This window comes from Vanacampus margaritifer, chromosome 13 (assembly GCF_051991255.1).
Source record: "Vanacampus margaritifer isolate UIUO_Vmar chromosome 13, RoL_Vmar_1.0, whole genome shotgun sequence".
Lineage (NCBI taxonomy): Eukaryota > Metazoa > Chordata > Actinopteri > Syngnathiformes > Syngnathidae > Vanacampus > Vanacampus margaritifer.
In genome coordinates, this window is record NC_135444.1 from 23,143,000 (window position 1) to 23,163,135 (window position 20,136).

The 20,136-nt window shown below is 42.6% G+C and overlaps 4 protein-coding genes across 19 annotated transcripts in view; 2 read left to right on the forward strand and 2 right to left on the reverse strand.

The window, feature by feature from the left end:
* Nucleotides 1-180: 180 nt before the first annotated feature.
* Nucleotides 181-4,985, reverse strand: agxta (alanine--glyoxylate and serine--pyruvate aminotransferase a). 2 transcript variants are annotated; one of them, XM_077584962.1, is made up of 11 exons: nucleotides 4,760-4,985; nucleotides 3,762-3,954; nucleotides 3,003-3,067; nucleotides 2,835-2,935; nucleotides 2,697-2,767; nucleotides 2,384-2,468; nucleotides 2,171-2,269; nucleotides 2,029-2,098; nucleotides 1,286-1,381; nucleotides 668-796; nucleotides 181-559 (listed from the first exon to the last, which is right to left on the reverse strand). In XM_077584962.1, the coding sequence occupies exons 1-11, from the start codon at nucleotides 4,916-4,918 to the stop codon at nucleotides 452-454; spliced, it is 1,176 nt and encodes a 391-aa protein (XP_077441088.1). In that variant the 5' UTR covers nucleotides 4,919-4,985; the 3' UTR covers nucleotides 181-451. The 2 variants fall into 2 exon arrangements, with proteins under 2 accessions (XP_077441088.1, XP_077441089.1); XM_077584963.1 differs by lacking the exon at nucleotides 4,760-4,985 and adding an exon at nucleotides 4,062-4,205.
* Nucleotides 4,986-5,068: 83 nt separating this feature from the next.
* Nucleotides 5,069-10,542, reverse strand: LOC144063041 (allantoinase, mitochondrial). Of its 5 annotated transcripts, none has more exons than XM_077584961.1 (12): nucleotides 10,285-10,542; nucleotides 9,537-9,682; nucleotides 9,127-9,278; nucleotides 8,159-8,273; nucleotides 7,661-7,807; nucleotides 7,289-7,334; nucleotides 6,798-6,891; nucleotides 6,541-6,727; nucleotides 6,268-6,406; nucleotides 5,840-6,012; nucleotides 5,618-5,650; nucleotides 5,073-5,420 (listed from the first exon to the last, which is right to left on the reverse strand). In XM_077584961.1, the coding sequence occupies exons 2-12, from the start codon at nucleotides 9,678-9,680 to the stop codon at nucleotides 5,277-5,279; spliced, it is 1,374 nt and encodes a 457-aa protein (XP_077441087.1). In that variant the 5' UTR covers nucleotides 9,681-9,682; nucleotides 10,285-10,542; the 3' UTR covers nucleotides 5,073-5,276. The 5 variants fall into 5 exon arrangements, with proteins under 5 accessions (XP_077441084.1, XP_077441087.1, XP_077441086.1 ...); XM_077584960.1 differs by lacking the exon at nucleotides 10,285-10,542 and adding an exon at nucleotides 10,118-10,260; XM_077584959.1 differs by lacking the exon at nucleotides 10,285-10,542 and adding an exon at nucleotides 10,084-10,102.
* Nucleotides 10,270-18,653, forward strand: LOC144063040 (tetratricopeptide repeat protein 39C-like). Of its 3 annotated transcripts, XM_077584954.1 has the most exons (16): nucleotides 10,301-10,420; nucleotides 10,824-10,944; nucleotides 11,043-11,196; nucleotides 11,565-11,613; nucleotides 11,883-12,011; nucleotides 12,118-12,232; nucleotides 13,014-13,380; nucleotides 14,135-14,303; nucleotides 14,502-14,595; nucleotides 14,670-14,777; nucleotides 14,858-14,967; nucleotides 15,552-15,675; nucleotides 15,832-15,929; nucleotides 15,992-16,096; nucleotides 16,595-16,633; nucleotides 16,748-18,653. In XM_077584954.1, the coding sequence occupies exons 2-16, from the start codon at nucleotides 10,911-10,913 to the stop codon at nucleotides 16,835-16,837; spliced, it is 1,785 nt and encodes a 594-aa protein (XP_077441080.1). In that variant the 5' UTR covers nucleotides 10,301-10,420; nucleotides 10,824-10,910; the 3' UTR covers nucleotides 16,838-18,653. The 3 variants fall into 3 exon arrangements, with proteins under 3 accessions (XP_077441082.1, XP_077441080.1, XP_077441081.1); XM_077584956.1 differs by lacking the exon at nucleotides 10,824-10,944 and having other exon boundaries at nucleotides 10,270-10,420; XM_077584955.1 differs by lacking the exon at nucleotides 10,301-10,420 and having other exon boundaries at nucleotides 10,866-11,196.
* Nucleotides 18,654-19,509: 856 nt separating this feature from the next.
* The window catches only part of kif1aa (kinesin family member 1Aa), a 39,933-nt gene continuing 39,306 nt past the window's right edge, over nucleotides 19,510-20,136 (forward strand). For 3 of the 9 annotated variants that reach the window (XM_077583489.1, XM_077583492.1, XM_077583497.1), the window contains exon 1: nucleotides 19,510-19,776. The gene's annotated coding sequence lies outside the window, so the exon portion shown is untranslated. The remainder of the gene's footprint in view (nucleotides 19,777-20,136) is intronic. The other 6 variants (XM_077583490.1, XM_077583491.1, XM_077583494.1 and 3 more) reach the window with 3 other exon arrangements.

The following is a 20,136-nucleotide window of genomic DNA, read 5'->3' on the forward strand; positions in this document are numbered from 1 at the left end:
GAATTTAAATAACGTTTATTAAAAATAATGGTTGTGAAGTATTAGCATACCTAAGTAGCAAGAAATACTGCAAAACCCAACAAACAAAACAGACAATATAATCATTACTGGAGGAAACATTGCAGATTTTTTCTTAGAAGAAGTGTTTTTAATGCAAGTCAACATGAAGTGACAAATAGCTTGAAGTGTGAGTCTTTATTTCTTCAAAGTGATGTACATACATACACAAAAAGTTCCCCATGGGGAAAATAAAAGTATATCGTATCGTATCGTACATTCTCCCGTTTTTTTTTTTTAATGGCAGCTATAGTGAAAATAGGTGCGGTGACAAAGTAAAGAAACTGATGTTAACATTATTTTTTAAAAAACAATTTATTATAACAAGATATATGTCAGAAATTATTTAACTTGTAAGGACAGTGTAAAACTATTACGATTCTAATACTACGAGTCAGACTTTGCTCTTGTGACAGTGTGTCAGCGCGTCCCTCAGAGCCGCCAGCACCATGTCGGCACTTGAAATGCTGCTGTTGCATCCCATCAGACCAACGCGAAGCACCTGCAACAGGGCACAGGAAGTAGGCAAGTCAGACAGGGAAAAAAAAAGGAGAGAGAAAATATAATATTCTAGCTTGCTAGATAAGTGAATGGGTAGGTGGTACACTACCATCCCGGTGGAAGGTCCAAGCCCCCCGGAGATCTCCAAGTTGTGCGTCTTCATGATGTAGGATGTGATCTCCTTCCAGTCGTATCCGTGCGGGGCCACGATTGTCGTCACCGTCGGCAACCGCAAGGCCTTGGGAAAAACACAGACAACATTCGCGTTAGAAATGATTACAGTTACCTTTGCAGTGGTGCCTTTGATAATGAGTTATGAGCGTGGTCACGGAACAAATGACACTCTTATCTCAAGGCACCACTGTATCTCTTTGACTGCCAAAAACGTTAAATAACGTTTCGTAAAATCCTATGGAGGAGTGCCAAAGACGTTAAAATACGTTTTTTTTTTTCAAAACAGGTGAAACTAACCATTTTCAAAAACGGAATAAGGTAGAAACAAACTTTTTTTTTTCTGATGGAAGATGAGAGTCCAATCTTGTTTTGGCAGTATGTGTGTTTCCATAGTCCAAACACATAATTTTCTATGGACCTTGAAAGATCAGTCAAAATGCTTAAAATCGGCTGGCACCCACGGCATCCCTTTTTCGAAAACGTCTGGCAGTCAAAGAGGTATTATTTGCCCACTCAGCAGTTTTTTTAATTAAAAACAACTCAAACATTTCACCTTATCCTCCACGAAGAGTTTAAGTCCCATACGCTCCAAACCGGTGTGGAAATACTCGGCCACTTTCCCGTGTCTCTCCCAGGAATGTTCCAGACCCTACCGAGCAGCACACAATTAGATACGGTGCCTCCCTCGCTATTAACTCATTCATTGCCATTGACGGCTATAGACGTCATAAATTCATTTGAACTATTCCTATTAGTTTGACATTTGTTCCCACTTTTGTTAACAAGAGTATGAAAACCTAGAAAAATATTTTGGGGTAAATTTAGAACAGATATAAAATTTGTGATTAATCGTGAGTTAACTAATGAAGTCATGCAATTAATTACCATTAAAAATTTTAATCACCTGACACCCCTAATTTTTAATCATTTTTTCTTTAAAAAAAAAAAAAAAAAGTTATTTTTTCTCCCAATTTAATAATCTTTTTGTTTTTGTTTTTTAAGAAAAGATTTGTAAAAATGAGGGACATTAGGCGATTACCATTTTTAATCGTAATTATTCGCATGACTTCACTGGTTAACTCACGATTAATCACAAATTTTATATCTGTTCTAACACAATAAAAAAAGGTTTTCATACTCTTGTGAACAAAAGTGGGAAAAATGTTAAACTAATAAAAAAATAGTTAAAATGAATTTTTGACGTCTATAGCCGTCAATGGCAGTGAATGAGTTGAATATTGATGCATACAATACATTTCAGTGTTTTGAGCCACTAAAATGAAGATTCAGCTTCACCTCCTCCACCAGGATGGCGAGGCTCTCCCTGAGAGCGTAAAAAGCAGACACGGGGCCCGTGTGGTGGTACCTGCGCATTGGAGTTGATTAGTTCATGAAAAGATTTCTGCTTTGAAACATTTTTTTTGAATGGCATTCTTACACTCGGGTGGCTTTGCCGTCGCATCCCCAGTAGTTAGACAGCCAGCTCAGGTCCAAGAAGAACGACGCCGGCTTTGTTCTGCGGTTGAATATTTTACGGCTGTGGTCCAAATGGGTCATACGAAAAAGCATTGCGAGTCATGACTGAAACGTGGTCTCTTGAAGATGCTTGAAGATGGAGGCTTGCTTTCTTTTTTTTTTTTTGAGTTCTCACCATGCTCGCTCACTGAAGGAGATGGGCGCCGTTCCTGGTGGGGCATTCAGAACCTTCTGGGAGCCTGTGTACAAGATGTCGATCCCTAAACATAGCAGAGAGAAAGATGAGAGATGGAAACTTCTTTTCATACTTACACAACAATTAACAATATATTGTATATTTTATTAATGCCTACTGGACATATGAACTTTAATTCATTTGAGATGACCTTCGGTCAATGGTTCTTGCGATTCCAAAAGTTCAGCTCATTTGTGTGAAAATGAATTTGTGGATTGTAACCAAACCGATTGCTCCAGATGTCACGTCGCACCTTGTTGGTCCATGTAGACTGGAGCGCCGCCGATTGACGCCACAGAGTCCACCAGGAGCAAACAGTCGTGTCTGGTGAAGCGTGAACGTGATAGTCAAAATGGCTTTACACTACTGCTTTAATTCTTATTGGTCTTACTTGTGACACAGATGTCCGATGCCGTCCAGCGGGTGCAGGATGCCAGTGGACGACTCTCCGTGCGCCAGGAAAAGCAGCACAGGCTTGTGTTTGGATAACGCCTAGCACAGCATTTCAATCGTTTGACATCATTGACTTGTTAGCTTGTTAGCGTGAGTGATCTTTTACCTGCTCGATTTGTGCATTGGTGAAGAATCCACCAGGGGGCGCAACAATGGTGTTAACCCGTGCACCTATTGAGTCGGGGAAAAAAACACTTTAGCATACACAATCGAATCAGCCTTTAAATAATCCAAATTTGTGATGGAAATTAGGTTATTAGTTGGATTGGATTTTAACAAGTGAGCTTACATTAGCTAATGTTAACACTTGTACGTTGTCATCATAGTACAGCAAGTTTAATATTCATATTTAATATAGTTTTATATTTAATATATGTTCAATATTTGGTATCTTGGGATGCTATTTAGCAGACATTAGCTCGCGTATGTCATTCAAATTCAATATTGATTTGGTAATTGGTGTCTTTTAGATTGGATTTCAGCACTGCCAACGTGCATTCATGCTAAGTAGCTAATGTTAACAGACTCATTATTGTGATCAAAACTTTTTGCTGGACACTAGCACACTAGGGAAATTCACAATCAAATAAAAAATTTGTTTTAAATGAGCTATTCGGTCTCTTTTGGACTCGATCGTTAGCAATTGTTTTCATGCTAACTAGCGAAAGTTAGCGCCTGTATGTCAGCATTGTCTGACAAGATAATAAGTAAAACAACTGAAACAGATTTATTTTTGTTAAATTACAACATGAATAACTTTAATTCTAATAAAATTCCAATCTTCCAATGAGTATGTTGCTGGTGACACTCGTAAAAAAAGTCACAAAGTAAATGTAATTGCTAACAAGCTAATGCTAACTGTTACCTATCCTCTCCGCCATGTCTGCCGCCCGCTCTCCCCAGATGCCATTGACCGCCGCCAGCACGCTGTCGCCGGCCTCCACGGCGTTGAAGATGGCGCACTCCATGGCGCTGTGGCCCGTGCCACTCACCGCCAAAGTCACCGGGTTCCGAGTCTGGAACATGTACTGTATCCCGCTCCGGATGTCAGCCATTATCTGGCAAAACAACAACACAGGCATTCTGGAGAACGTAGATCCTGGACATGGGCATCTCATTCATTGTACTTCCAATTAGTTTGGACAATACAAGACTAATTGAATACCTGCCTCTTGGCATACAAGTCAACTCAACATCGTTGTTTATTTAATGAGTGCGGTGAGTGCAACTTCTACATTGGAGAGACTCAGCAACCGCTGCAGTGATTCTCATGACCCAATTTGAGAGAGTCGTGGATAGCTAGTAAAAAAGAAAAAAAAAACTCGGTGGCAACAGTTGAGAGCCATTGGTGTAAAAGAAGCCATAATATCAAGAAAAATAATACGTTTTCCATAATGAGCTGTTTTGCCATGAAATCAGGCAAAAAAAGAAGCACATAAATTGAGGCATAAATAGAAGGACTCAACAATTAAATGTCTTCAACAATCCAGTTGGCTGATTACTTAACAGCTGAGTAAAAATCCAGTCTGACAAGTATGTCTTCTGGCTTGTTTTCTGTTCTGTTCCATTGAAATAATAACTGTCATGAAGACAAAAAACGTGTTTAAATGCAGTTAAATGTGAGGTGTAAATGCAAGATTTCGTAGCACAAATGTGTTAATACTCCTTGAATGATGCTGATAATGCATTGATAAGCTAATCTTTTTGATATATAGTTTTTCAGACCCCTGGAAGACAAGTTGGAGCCAATGACATTGAGCTTTAGGGGATCTTTTTAAATAAATAAACAAAAGTTCTGACTGTTATTTTACTGCAGAATAAAATGACAATTGAGTGCCCCCCCACCCCCCCAGTTCAGTTTACCTCGAAAGTCTCCGGATGCATGTGTCCAATGACGGGATTGGCTCCAGCCTTCAAGATTCGCGGCGGAACATTGGAGGGTCCGGGTCCAAACATGTGGCGATGAAGAACCGTCAGGGCGGTCCGCAGACGTTGAGGTGGCGGCACCACCAGGGAGGACATGTCGATAGACGCGTGTAGAGCTGTGTGAACTGCAAGGCGCGGCGTTTTCCAACTTTGTTTGTCTTTGTGCTAGTCTCAACGAGTCCTTGGATCGTCTGTGTTAATGATTGACAAATGACTCTGCACTTCTTCTTCTTCTTTTAAAAAGTTTTATTGTATAATCCACACATGATCAATTTAAAGTCTTTAACAAAGTGGCATTTTTCTTTTTTCCCCTCTGTTTTTATCTTGAAATAAAAATAAAAAAACACATTTTATTCTTAGTTTATGTATTACCAATATAGTTGCTTAGAACCTTTACTTTTTGGGGAGGATTATATTTAAAAAATACTTGACTTCATCCCCTCGCCCTCGTTCTTCATGCCTCATCATGAGTGGGGGGTACGAGGAGGGTCTTGCCCAGGGGCTCGGCGCTGAATGAGCCGTCGCGGTACACCAGATGTCCCCCGACAATGGTGGACTTCACCATGCCTCGGAGCGACACTCCCAGGTACGGCGTCATCTACACACATACACACCACATTAAAGGTTCGGAAGGCTGGGCGGATAGCAGATCAAATTTCAGGACGAATCTCAAGCCTGCCGAACCCGAGCCAATGAGCCCTGCACATCGACTGACATTGGAAAACTGTGACAATGTACCCGTAGGACCTTCTATTGTGCAACAGTGATCTACTCAATGAAAGCTAGTCGTCGTACCTTGTTCTTGTGATGTATGCCTTCTTCTTTAATCTGTAACACAAGGAAACAAAAGTACCGTATTTACCAACCATAGGAGCTTCATCACCCCCTTGTGGCGGCTTGAAATACATTTCACAATTCAAATAAGTCCAATTTGGTCTTTTTGTCCTACAGCCTTATAACGAGTGTTGGGCTAATTGTTCAGGCGCTACGATAAGGGAGGCACGCTTGATAACAAACCTCAAATTCTCTCTCAGGATCCCAGATAACCAGGTCAGCATCGTAGCCCGGTGCCAGGCGGCCCTTCTGCTGACCAAGGCCACACAGCTTGGCCGTGTTCTGGCACATGAGGCGTACCGCGTCCACTAATTGAAAGCCCTTCTGACTGGCCGAGCTCCAAAACAGAGGCAAGCCTGACCAATAACAGAAAAAAGTCATAAATGTTATTGTTATGGAACTGATTTATGACCATTGAGCGCTTGATCGCAAAAACTTTTATCGTACCAAATCATTTTTACTCTGGGGTTTATGACCCCCTTTTACATTATTGGAGTGGGGATGTCATAAATCACACAAGGGTCATACATCTATAATTTCTTCCCAAATTATTATAATTGTTTTTTCACTTTTTTGATAGCTTCTAAAGCAGTATCCGTTTCTGTTATTACCAAACTGGAGAGAAGAAATGCCCCCCCAGGCCTGAGTAAAGTCTCCAGAGTCCAGTTTCTTAAGGTCGGCCGTGCAGGGGGAGTGGTCTGACACCACCATGTCAATGTGGCCCGCCTTTAGCGCCGCCCACAACTGATCCTGTCGGGTAAAGTAATCATTTACAGGTTGAGGCTAGTACAGACGCACACAAACACGAAGACTTTTAATATCTTTACATATATTGTAATAAGTGACAGAAGCAAAATGAGTAACAAGGACACGCTGCTGTTGACCTGGTTGTGAGACGATCTGATTGGTGGGCAACACTTGAACTGCGTGGCCCCCGTTGGTACGTTCTCTGCACTCAGGTTCAGGTAGTGGTGGGTAGTCTCCACTGTCAGGGGGGCGCCGCCCTTCTTGGCCTCTTGGATGATGGGCAGTGCCTGGGCTGAAGACAGGTGGACCACATGGCAGCGCACCCTAAAGCACAAAAAAAACCTGCGATAAATTGGGAGTTCCCTGTTTCTGGATGTCACGGTGATATTCTCACTGGTACTCGGTGCAGAGTTGTACCACGCTGCGGATGGCCTCCACCTCCATGATGTCAGGTCTGGACTGCAGGAAGGTGTCATATTGTTGAGGGTCTAATGTGGAAAGTCAACAAAATAAGTCCATTTTGATTTGTATGGCTCTCAAGGGACATTGTTAGATAGGAACTTGGAGTTGAAACAGGTAAAGTGGGTTGGTGACTAGACAGGGGAGGGGCATGCTAGCTAAAATTCAGGTAGGACGCTAACTAGAAGGCTAAGTGGCTAGATAGCACTAGAGTCAATTTTGGTAACAAAATCTAAATCCAAAAAATATTTTCCTCAACACGCATATTAACATAATAACTAGACTAGACTAGACTAAAAACCCCATTAACTCATTCTCTCCCAGCCGTTTTCACTGAAGCAACCCCCGTCGCCCCCGGCTGTTTTATTGGATTTGGACTGATTTTGCAAGGCCGACTTAAAAGTATTACAGTAAATAGAATGTTACCCCCATTGGTCTCACTGGTATGTTGAACTTCCTTCTCAGCGTGAAACTAAAGGAAGCAAAGAAGATTCAGATGTTGGACCGTCCGTAATAAATCACTTTTTTGGTGATAAAGTGCTCACTGTGTGTGTAAAATGGAAGTATCGCGTGGTCAGGTTAGCTAATGCTAAATGTATGTAAAATAGAGGAGCACTCTTACTAAAGCCAATGCTAGCTAAGTGTAAAATAGCGGTATCGTTCATTTACGCTAGCTGGCTAAAGTTAACTACATGTGGGGCTGTGGTTGCGCTAGCTGATTAGCATCATGTAGCAAAGAATACGACTAGAATCAGGAGTGATTCCCAATGCCGCCCTGTCTATGGTGCATTCAGGTACCAGTAGGACACTTCCTGTTCCTCTCAGCTGCTCCATGGCAGTGCGCAGGTCTCCGTGGCTCACGTGAGGGAACTCGTCCACGCCGCTGTGGATCAGGAAGCACTTGAAGCCGGCCACTCCGGCCTGGATCATGGGCTGAAGTTCTAGCTTTGAACAGACAGTTTGACACTATGGGCTTTATTTTCATAGACAGCGCACGGGCATAAAAAGTAGCACATCGTGAATTTTGTGCAGGTGCAAGCTTCCTTTAGCATGTTTGGGAATTTGGCAGACCTCACTGTGCCATGCTGGGAGTTCCGGCAGACAGAGGGCGTTTTCTTTGACATGCCCGCAGCGCACGTGACAATTTGGTGTCGGAAAGCCGGTCCAAGTGGTGGTGCAGGTGGAGTGATATGATTTTTATGGATTTAATTGAGGTGCAGAAAGACAGATTGTGAGCTCTATGGGAAGGGTGTGACAGAACAGCAGCATTGTTATTTTAGAGGCGCCCCCTCTTACCTGGTTGCCGGGAATCACGCCACCCCAAAAGGCGGTGTCCACGAAGCATTTACCCGTGGCCTCGCGTAGCTTCTCCTGTAAATTAGCCAGTGTGGTGGTGGGAGGGATGCTGTTTCTGAAACAAATGGGTAATGTACTGTGTTAGGTACAGGGTTGGGAAGGTTACCTTGAAAATGTATTCCAATACAGTTTGTAATGGAAAAAAAATGTAAACCATAATATTACAGTCTAGTAATGTAATTAGATTACTTTTTTTCTTTGATTGAATTACTCCAATGCCAAATATGGTAATGAAGACAAATCCTGCAAAAGGATCCCCGTTTTTAATAAATAGACCTTGTACCTTTTTCTGTAACTCCAAAAGAATACAGGTACATAAAAATAAAATATCCTGACTACGTAATTCCGGTACAACTCAGTGGCCTTGTGGTAGAGTGTCCGCCCTGAGACTGGGAGGTTGTGGGTTCAATCCTCGGCCGGGTCATACCAAAGACTCTAAAAATGGGACCCATTACCTCCCTGCTTGACACTCAGTATAAAGGGTTGGAATTGGCGGGTTAGATCACCATGTGATTCCCGAGCGCAATCATTGCTGCTCACCGCTCCCTCAGGGGATGGCTCAAATGCGGAGCATGAATTTCACCCCCACTTAGTTGGGTGTGGCAATCAGTGGAAATGACCTTATTTTACCTTACAGGTTATTCCACAAACCTGGTGAAGTAGCTTACGCGGATAGCAAGCATGCTAACTGCCAACCTAAGGCGCTAGCTATTGTTAACATTTTTACTGTTTCAATTTATATTTTAATTGTTTTGAATTTAGTTATAGCTGTGTAGATGTAGGTATAATTATGTTAACTCAATTTAACTTGATGCATAGTTGTTCTCTTTGTTCTCTTCCCTGGGAAAGGAATGTGTAATGAGGTTCTGTGGTATAAGGTTTACTAAATAGCCAAGTAAATAATTCACAGCGGCATGTCCACGATGGTGGTGACGCCTCCCGCTGCCGCCGCCCTGGTGGCCGTCCAGAAGCCTTCCCAGGAGGTGCGTCCCGGCTCGTTGACGTGGACGTGACAGTCCACGATTCCTGGCATCACTACACTATCGCCTGCATCCAACACCTGCAAACAGAGCAACGGGGTTAAAAACAAAAAACAAACTGGCCACCTACCCGTCGATACAGCATGTCAGCTACCATTTTAAACAGCCTAAGAAGCTATACTTGGCTAGTAGTGTTTCTATTTAGTGAACTAACACGATACCTATCCAGGTAGGCAGACATACGTGACTGTAAACTAGCAATAGCTGTCTATCTATCTTGCTTCGCAGCACGTCAGCTACCTATCTAGCGCGAGTTAAATTCTATTGTATGATCTTACCTCCACATCCTCTGTAACTTCCCCACCTGGCAGCACCTGGTGGATTTTCCCATCCCGTATGAGGATGACGGCAGGCCCGACTTGTTGATTACCCAGACACACTCTTGTGCTCTTCACCGCCGCCACAGTGGATCCCAGCTCCATGTCTGCATTCAATATGGAAAAACAAGAACTGTCTCTGTTTTCGTGAAACCAGATCATGTGGGACCCTCGTGTTCCCGTGGCCATACCCCCCCCCCCCCCCGCCCGCCGTCTTAACGGTACAAAGGTTCAGCAATGCTGACTCCCATCACCATGTGACACTCAAAACGCTCCAAACAAGAACATTTTATGTTCTACTAAGGGACAAACAACTTTGTACTCTATTTTTAACACATGCCACAGTCTTTTTAACACACTTTAAAGTTGTAGCTACCTAATATCTATAGCCTCCTACCTATCTAATGATCAAATAAATAACACTAATAATGCATGCGATTTATATAGCGCTTTTCTACACACTCAAAGACGCTTTACAATGGAACGGATACATTATTCATGCACTCACACATTCACACTGTGGTGGCGGTAAACATTCGCACCTTCCACACGTCAGCACTGGAGGCAATGTGTGTGAAGTGCCTTGCCCAAGAACACAACCACACGTGACTTGGGAGCTGGGGTCCAACGGCCGACCTTCTGGTTACTCTAGCTAACCGTCTCGCTAGCATGTCACCTTCCTATCTAGCAACCCAGCCAGCCCACTCACCTGTCTACTTGTAGTCAGGATCTACTGTCTAGCAAGTCAGCTACTGTATGTATCGGTTACATGCTAGAAACCAGGCAAACCTGCAACTAATTTTCAGACAGCCTCTAATCTTGACGGGCAAGATGTGCCTACCTATGTAAGTATAGTTATGTCGTTGTATTTTATTACGGGACAATCTCCAAAGAGTTGTACTTATAGTGTTAGGCAGGGGGGGAGTTACTATTTCCTGTTTAAACATGAGACCTATTACTTCTTTATCGTAAGTAGCAGCTATTCGCTATAAATATTGCTCACAATAAATTGTTTTTAGATGGTTTTAGCAGCCAACGCGATGTTGACGTGCCTGTTTGTATGCAAGCCAGTGAGTTAAGTTGCGCGGCAGTAAAATTGATTCAAACCAACGTTACGTTAATGTGTGTTTATTTTTATTTTTTTGCATTAGCAAACTATATATGCAGTAAATTCGCTTTTTATTAACATGACGTTTTATGCTTGTTCACGTGACATTTTTTCTCCTTCCCATGACGTCATGACGCAAGTCTCGCCGCGTCACGTGGCTGTTATGATTACGTAATGCACCGGATGCCGCACGACCGGGCAGGACAAGGCGGGGAAGGGACGGACGGATGGATGGATGGATGGCTAGCTTGAAAAATAGAAGTATGGATGAATAGCGTGAACGCGAAAAGCGGGTTGCGTTTGACGATTGTCCTCGGTCACCCGCATCATCCTCATCCTCATCTTCATCACACGAGCAGCGATGGCGGGCCCGGAGCAGCAGAAGCAGCATCAGCAGCAGGTGGAGGAGGAGAAGGCCGAGCACATCGATGACGCCGAGATGGCGCTGCAAGGCATCAACATGCTGCTCAACAACGGTTTCAAGGAGAGCGACGAGCTCTTCAGGAGATACAGGTCACGTGCGAGTGTTACCTTAACAAATAGATGCGGTGAACTGGTTTAAGGTGAAGTCCACGTCATGACGTCACATCCCGTCGAGCGTACGATTGACTAGAGGGTGTGGCGGCTTTAAAATGATAATATGTTTAAAGTAGTAAATATTAGCCATGCAGATGCCCCACCTGTATGATAGGTATGTTTAGATGTCTTCAGCGGTGCATGTGATTGACAATTCCGAGTTTACGATAAAAAAGGGTGGTATCAGTTGATGTAAAGTTCGGCTTTCCAGACGCCAGGTATTTAACTTCCCCGGTAAAATCATCTTCTGCAACATAGCAGATGCCACTGTGGTGTGCCTTCACTTGTTTGTGTTGCCTCTGTAGGAGTCAGAGTCCGCTGATGAGCTTCGGGGCAAGTTTTGTCAGCTTCTTGGTGAGTGTGTCAAAATGTTATGGAAAAAGTGTGCTGTGTGCAAATATGAATGAGCCCATTTTGCGTTTTTAAGATTGTAAAATCAATTCAGCTCACATAACATCAGCTTTACTATGTAGTTGGAGAAGAACGCTAAAATCATCATTTATTTATTTATTCGCACGAGACTGACACTCGTGACATTTAATGGCAGAACATCGCAAATGACTGCTTTGCCAGCCGGAAATTGTGATGTCATGGTATCAAGCGCTGTTGAATTGTGTTTACAGAACGCCATGATGACGTTCGAGGAGGAGAAGATGCAGACGGCGTGCGACGACCTGAAGACCACCGAGAAGCTGTGTGAGAGCGACAGCGTCGGCGTTCTGGAGACCATCAGGAACAAGATTAAGAAGAGTGTCAGTGAAACCCGTTGATCGCAGACTCACGCGTGCGACCTCTTGAGAAATGAAAAAGGACAATCAAACATTTTGTTCCCAATGTATCTTGTGTGTGCGTGTTCAGATGGACTCTCAGAGGTCCGGCGTGGTGGTGGTCGACCGCCTGCAGAGACAGATCATCGTGGCCGACTGTCAGGTTTACTTGGCCGTGCTCTCCTTTGTCAAGCAGGAGCTCTCAGGTCAGCCTGATACTTTCCTCCACTCTTGTGATGTGGACTAGTTAGTAGGTAATAGTTAGCAAATTAGTTAGCGTGTTACAGAATTTGTCGGGACAAGGATTGCCTTTCTTTTTTTGTTATTTAGTAGTAGTTAGTAAATCATGTATCTAGGTAGTTAGCTAATAGCTAGTAACTAATTAGTTTACCAATTCATTAGTAACTAAGGTTGTTGGTTGTTATGTGTTTTACGTCTGACTTTTATATGTGGCTCATTTTGTATGCAGCTATGGTTGTTTTTAAAAGTGATATAAATACAGTTGAGTTAACTAGTGGGTTATAGATAATGTGTGTGTTTTTTTTTAAAGCTAGTTGGATACTATTTAATTAATCATCTAGGTAGATAACAGTTTATTAGTTGACTAGTTAGTGAGAAAGTTCAATATTTTTTTCTACTTAGGAATTCTTTATCTACCTGGTAGTTAAATAGATACGGAGCAGTTAGCTACTTAGTCAATTGCTAGTTTTTAGCTAGTTATTTAGTTAGCTGCCAGGTTTTCAGTTAACTAGTCTGTTAGTTAGTCAGTTAATATTATAAGCAGGTTGTTAGTCCGTTATGTCTTTTTTCCTAGTCAGCTTGTGGTCAATGAGTTTGTTAAGCCAGCCAGTTATTTATTTTGATGTCTTTGTAGCTAGCAGCTGGCAGTGAGTGAGTGGGTTACTTTAATAGTTAGTGAGTAGTCCTCTATTGAGAGCTGTTTTAGTGTCTTTCTTTAATAATAAAAAAAAATGTATGGTGTGATAGCGTACATCAAAGGCGGCTGGATCCTCCGCAAGGCGTGGAAGATGTACAACAAATGCCACAGTGACATCAGCCAACTGCAGGCCGCCTGCCAGCGGACCACCACCGAGACCACCACCGAGACCACCGCCACCATGCCCGACAACGCCAACCACAATGAGGCGGAGAGCGGCGTGACCGCCGAGGCCCTGGACCGCCTGAAGGGCTCGGTGAGCTTCGGCTACGGTCTGTTCCACCTGTGCATCTCCATGGTGCCTCCGCACCTTCTCAAGATCATAAACCTGCTGGGCTTCCCCGGAGACCGCCTCCAGGGCCTCGCCGCCCTGGCCTACGCCAGCGAGAGCAAGGACATGAAGGCACCTCTTGCTACGTGAGTACGCCAAATGTCTACTGTACATAGTTGGTAGTTGCAGGGATGTGATTTTTCCGCTAATTCGTGGAATTCCGCTTTTTTTATCTCCTCCCCAAAAAAAAAAAAATCCAATTTTTTTTTTTTTTTTTTTAGTAGTTCATTGTGTATGCACATGACTCCGACAGATAACATCTTCTGCTATAACGAAGAAATTTGTGGTATGCTCTAATATGAGTTACTTTTCATTTGGTCATGATACAATTATTTGTTCATGAAATTTGAACTCTTCCACATTATTTATGTGTTAACTTAGTAATCACATTAGTTAGATATGATGATATTCTCAGTGATAGTTTTTAAAAGCAAAGGCAGTCCAATGTTTTTGAATGTGACTGATTTTGAGTTGACTAAAACTGCCATTTTATATGGGATAGTTCAATATACATTGAAAATTTATGCTGTTGTTTTGTCTATTTCTTTGTCATGTGAGTGCATTGAAAGTACTTAAAAACACGGAAAACCCATGAGCTCCGGGGGGCTACGTCCCCCTTGTCCCCCCACCAGCGGCCCCCAGACCCCCGGCTAAATTTTCAGATAATTTCACTTTGGTCAAATCACATCCCTGTAGTTGTTTAGATGAGTGCTTCTCCAACTTTTTGAACCAACTACCATCTCAAAAAATACTTATAGTAGCTCTCCAAGTACCACAATTCTAACTAACATTAACACCGTTTTTTTCTTTCTAATGATGCGGTTATGTGGCATCTTGCAGGCTGGCCCTCTTGTGGTACCACACGGTAGTGCTGCCCTTCTTTGCACTAGATGGGTGCGATTCTAATGCTGGCCTGACGGAGGCCAAGGAGATACTGCACAGGAAGTCGCTGGTCTACCCAAACTCCTCCCTCTTCATCTTTTTCAAGGGGCGTGTACACAGGCTGGAGGTGATGGTTACCTATGTGGAATTGCTGCATGTGTCATTAGCTGGTTTGCTAGCTAGTTAGCTAGCTAGCTAGGCATGTTGGGGGTGGCTCGCTAAAATTGTCATCGTGCGCAGTTTGTCCGGTTAGTTAGCAGCTAACTGTTTAGCTTGGTTGCTAATGATGCGTTCAGGATCATGAGGGCATTTTGTGTACCCTTAGTGTCACATCAACAGCGCTCTGGCCTGCTTCAACGACGCGCTGGAACTGGCTTCCGACCAAAGAGAAATCCAGCACGTGTGTCTGTACGAGATCGGTATGTTTGCAACTAGTCGGGTCTGGCGCAACCCGTTGCACCTTTGCCGTGATGAATGGCTTCCGTCTTGTCAGGCTGGTGCAGCATGATCGAGATGAACTTCGAAGACGCCCACCAGGCCTTCGAGAGGCTGAAGAACGAGTCGAGATGGTCGCAGTGCTACTACGCTTACTTGACAGGAGGTGGGATGCCGCCTCTTAGCGTTAGCATTAGCATCGTAGCGCCGCCGGGTTTGTTTTCAGCTCGGTCTTCTTTTTTATAGTGTGCCAGGGAGCCTCGGGCGACCTGGACGGCGCCAGCGGGGTCTTCAAAGACGTGCAGAAGCTGTTCAAGAGGAAAAACAACCAGATTGAGCAGTTTGCTGTTAAACGGGTATGCTTTCAAAAAAAAAAAAAAAAGACCCTCTCTTTGATGTGTTGTCTTTCTGTAACGAGTGTATTGGATGGATTTCAATGCTGTGTCTTTGTCCTAATGTGTATCTTAAGTGTGTAGGGTATGTGTGTCTTTGAGTGTCCAACGTGTCTAGGATATGTTTCTGCTAGGTGTCTTTGATATGTGTATCTGAGGTGTGCATGTTATGTCTTTGCCGTGTCTCATACTGTAGATGTGCATCTGCGACGTGTGTTTGTGATGTCTGTCACGAGTGTCTTAGATGGGTGCTTGTAATGAGTGTCATTGAAGTATGTTTTCGATTAGTGTCGACAAGAGAAGACGTACAAGAAGCACATTATACAAAATAGAAACCAAGCATTTATCTGTGCATAAACTATTTCAATCTATTCATTCCCAGGTTTCTGTGTTTTTAACGTGTCTTTGATTTGCGTCTTGATTGAGTTTCTTTTGCGATCTTTGAGTGGTTTTTGATGAGTGTCTTTGATTTGTTTTTGTTTTTTTTTAAATATTTGTCTTTGATTTGAGGTTTGTTTTTAATCTGTGTCTTTGATGTGCGCGCGCAGGCCGAACGTTTGAGGAAGATCTCGCCCAGCAGAGAGCTTTGCATCCTTGGCGTGATTGAGGTGCTGTACCTGTGGAAAGCGCTTCCCAACTGCTCCTCGTCAAAGCTGCAGGTCATGAACCAAGGTATAAAAAAAAAAATTATGGCGCTGCGTCGGGTATGGCAAAGTCATGTCAACAAAATTCTCTACTTGATAAATCGTCCGTAGTTGCTGATGTGGTACATTTCACTGGCGCACAGCGTGACCGGGTTCGATTTGTGGTACTGTGTTGTCGTTTCAGTGTTGCAGCGTCTTGACGAGGCGTCGTGTCGTGGCTTGAAACATCTCCTGCTGGGCGCCGTCCACAAGTGTCACGGCAACACCAGAGACGCCGTCCAGGTAACTTAGCGACGTCGAGCAATGACTCCATGAGGTGTTTGTCATGTGACGTTTTTCTGCAGTGCTTCCAGATGGCAGCCAGAGACGAGTATGGACGTCAGACGAATTCCTACGTTCAGCCGTACGCCGTCTACGAGCTGGGCTGCGTGCTGTTAGCCAAACCCGAGGTCAGTCCAGTCCTCATCTGCCACTTTATTTATCTCATTTGCTCCCAAAAATGTATAATTACGTTTTATTTTAAATATAATACGTGTCCCAAAGACGTATTTATAAAAAAAAAATTTTTATGCTAGAGCATACAGGAAGGTTTTGATACAGCCTTTGAACTGAAGAGAATGGTTGAAGCATTGGTAATTATTACAAAAATGGCCATCAGGTGGCAGCAGAGTATAAGAGATCAACCAAGGCCATCTTGCAAAAAGCTCTTTTCCCTACTGTTTTAAACAGATTTGTGAATAATGATGAAACTTAGCTATATTCTAATGCTAAAAGGAAACTCCAGTCCAAATTTCTCTTTAAAATATGTTCCTTGGGCCAACACTAGTGTTTTCTCGTAAAAATACTAGTTTTAGTTCCATAAAAAAAAATTCAGGAAAAAAAAATGACATTAGGGTTTTGAGCTACATTTTACATGCTAACATTACTTTTGTTTTCCCACCAATTAGACTGTGGGTAAGGGGAGATCATTCCTACTTCAAGCAAAGGTAAGAATAATCATCAAAATCTGTTCTCTGAATCTGTAATGTATTAATGCAGTTAGTTAGCATACACACATTACAGGTTTCTCATTAATGAATTTTTCAATTTTGTGTTTCCAGGAGGATTTCACGGGCTACGACTTTGAGAACAGGCTTCATGTGCGCATCCATTCGGCCTTAGCCTCTCTGAAAGAACTAGTGCCTCAGTGACTCCAGAGGGGGGTTAGCTTTTTTACACCATCTTGTAACCCACGGACCGGGACTCTGAGTCTTAAGAGAAACCTCCAGACCCAGTGTAAACCATTCCGAAAAAGTACTCGTTTACCCAGTTGTTAAGACATCAGGTACCTGATGCAGGAAAATGAAGTCAGTCCATAAAAGTACTGTATATTTGGCCCACTTGCAACAAACGGTGCCACGTCTTGACAGGATTTTTGTCCGTGTAAAAATGCATTCACTCGCGGTATGATTTAGCGAATCACAAGCACCATCTGTGTACGACGTTAAGATCTTTGGTGCCGGATGCAGGGAAACAAAGTCAACACGTACACGGATATTTGTCGTGTTCACATCAAAAAACAATTTTAACAGGTTTTGGTCACACAAGTGTTTAAAAAACAACAACAACAGTTTTAACATAATTTTTGTCCGTGTAAAAATGTTGCCTGCTGTGAAGAATACGCTTCTTAAGCTAATGCTAACCATCGTGGCATGAAGGAATTTGATGCCAGATGTCGGCTAATAAAGTCAACGATCAGGTCCTGACACAACAAATGTCCAGACACGTTTGTTTTGTTTGTCTTTTAAACAATTTTAACAAAATCTTTGTCCGTATAATATTTTGTCTGTGTTTTGTGAAGTATGATACAGCCAATCCGGTACCGCTTTTACTACATGTCATTATCCAGTAAAACAAACAAACAGGTACTATATCTCCACTTTTTTTGTGCGTTTTTTTTTTTCTTTTAGGTTGATGCACAAAGAAACTTGGGGATACTTTTTTTCTTTTCAACTCACGAAATTTTGAGTTTCATGTCTTTCACCGGACAGCGACTTTATGCTAAATTAAGTACCGGTACGTTTAAAATAAACATGTACGTTTGTCATTGAGAAAAATTTAATATGTCGTCTAATAACAATCAATAATAAATCATTTACTATATTCTAAGAACGCGTTTGATTTATGCCGCACAGTTCTAATGTTATTTAGAAAAAATAGCAAATGCTGGCGATGATGAAAATTAGATGTAAAACGAAAGGTCAAAATATATTGAAAATGGTTCTTTTGTTTTGTTTCCCGTAAATCCTTGTTATGGCGTAGTCTAGCAACAAGGATGTTAAAAATGTTCCATCCTTAAATGTTATCATTTCAACACAAACCAAGCCAAAGTGTTTTTTTGTTGCCAAAAGCTAACCAGCTAGCTATTTAGCAGGTTGAATCCGCAGTGTTTTGCGGTGTTGCTAACTTGAGTCAGTCAACTCGTTCAGCTGACACAGCAAAGTCGAGAAACAACCAAATCCTCCGAGTCCATGTGTTCCCGCTAACTCAAGTCAGTGGAGACGACTCATAGGATCACGTTGAACGTAGTTGTGTTATATGACACATGAACCTAGTACTGTATTTTATTTGCTGGTGCGCTATGCATGGCACAGCAGGTACATGAAAAGGATTTTTAAGTCTTCAATGTACTCGCATGTCCAAATTGAGGAAATCTGACTTGAAAGGTGCTGGTAAATAGTCTTCAATGTGCACAGTGTCCCGATAGCGACCATTTACATCTGTTTACACCAAATGTCACCCTGAACGTTTGTGCATCTACTTTCATTCTACTTAAACTAAACTTCAATAAAAAAAAAAAAGCCATTTTAGTGAGGCTACTCTTAAGAAAATATAAGATATTGTGTTTTGTTTTTCTCACCTCTCGGTTGTGTGCGAGTGGTCCTTGCGTCCAATAACGTTTTGCTCTACATTCAAGTTCAAATGTCACTAAACTACAATAAACTATTTTTTCCTCAATCCAAACAACTACTGCACTCTTTCTTCTCTAGCTGTGTGCAATCTGCCAAGCAACCCATCTTAACTAGTAGCCTGTTTAGCTGCCTGTGTTATTTTCCAAGCTTCTTGTTTTCATCCTTCCTTCCTTACTTCCAACAATGTTTGTTTGCCTCCTTCCATACAACCTTCCATCATCCCCTCCTGCTTCCTCAGAAAACCTTCCTCTCCTACATTGCTCTCTCTCTCTTCCTTCTTTCCTCTCCCCCTTTCTTTCTTTCCGTCCTCCCACCAGCCATCTATTATCTGAACCGCTTATCCTTTCAAAAGTGTCTACTGCTTCTTCTTCTTTTTTTTTTTTGCCCCACCCTGTTGTACTGACACAATGACATCTACACAAAAAGAAATACTGTGCGTCACATTTGGCTGGAGGACAACAGCTGGTCTATATAATTTTAGGATGGTCGCACCTTTATGTTAAGACATGGCAGAATGGAGACAAAAGTAGCTGTAGGGGGCGCTCCTAACCTGCTTTTTTGCTGGCTTTTTGCTAGTAGTAGCTAGAAGATGGTTTGCTAAATTGGTAGATAGGTAGATACTGTACTAGTGATGTGCTCTCAAGTCATTTTTTAATGGAAAATCATTATTGTGGCCCTATCCACTCTGTAATAAATGTCCATCTTAAGGGATACCTATATGTCTATAATCATTGTACGTTTGACCCCCCCACCCCAAAAAAATAAAATAAATTATATATATTTTCTTGATTTAAAAAAAGCGTAATTTTTTGGTATGACGTCAAGCATCGCCAAGGTGCACTTCCTCATCCCTCCTCGCTCTTCCTCCTATCGCCCCACTCCCCCACCGCGCTCTTCCGACCACCGCATTGATGCTGTTACCTCCCTCGGCGGTGACGTCACCGCCCTGTGGTTCGGTACAGCATCCTCCTCCGACACAACCATTTTGGACACCACTATCCAGACCCCAGGCCCGCCCGTCAGCGGCACCCACGGCCACCACCTTCCCCGAGAAGGCACCTCCATTCGCGGGTCGATAGAGGACACCGAGTCCTTCCGTCTTAATGGAGGCTGCTAGTAGGCGGAAAGGATCCAATTAAAAACACGACGGAGTCCCACACACACGGTGCTTACATCACGTATGTACTATTTTATCAATATGTTTGCTTTTATGTCACTTTTTATTGTGTGTGTGCACGTTTTGATGTTTTTGTGTGTGTTTTAAATCTCACCGTAGGACGTGGGCTCAGGGTGCGGCCATTGAAGAGGCAGCCACTGCCTCCCTCCGGACACTTGTCATGTGTTTAGACGTTAATATATAATATTAATGTAAGTAATATTAACGTAGTTTAGAGGGCTAAATTGAATTAATATTGCTTACATAATTACATTCATTGACGTGTAATTTATATTTGTGTCAAATGACATTTGTATGCTGGTGACTGCTTATTTATTTATTTTAAAACAATTGTGGTAATTCTGTCAAAATGGTTCCAATT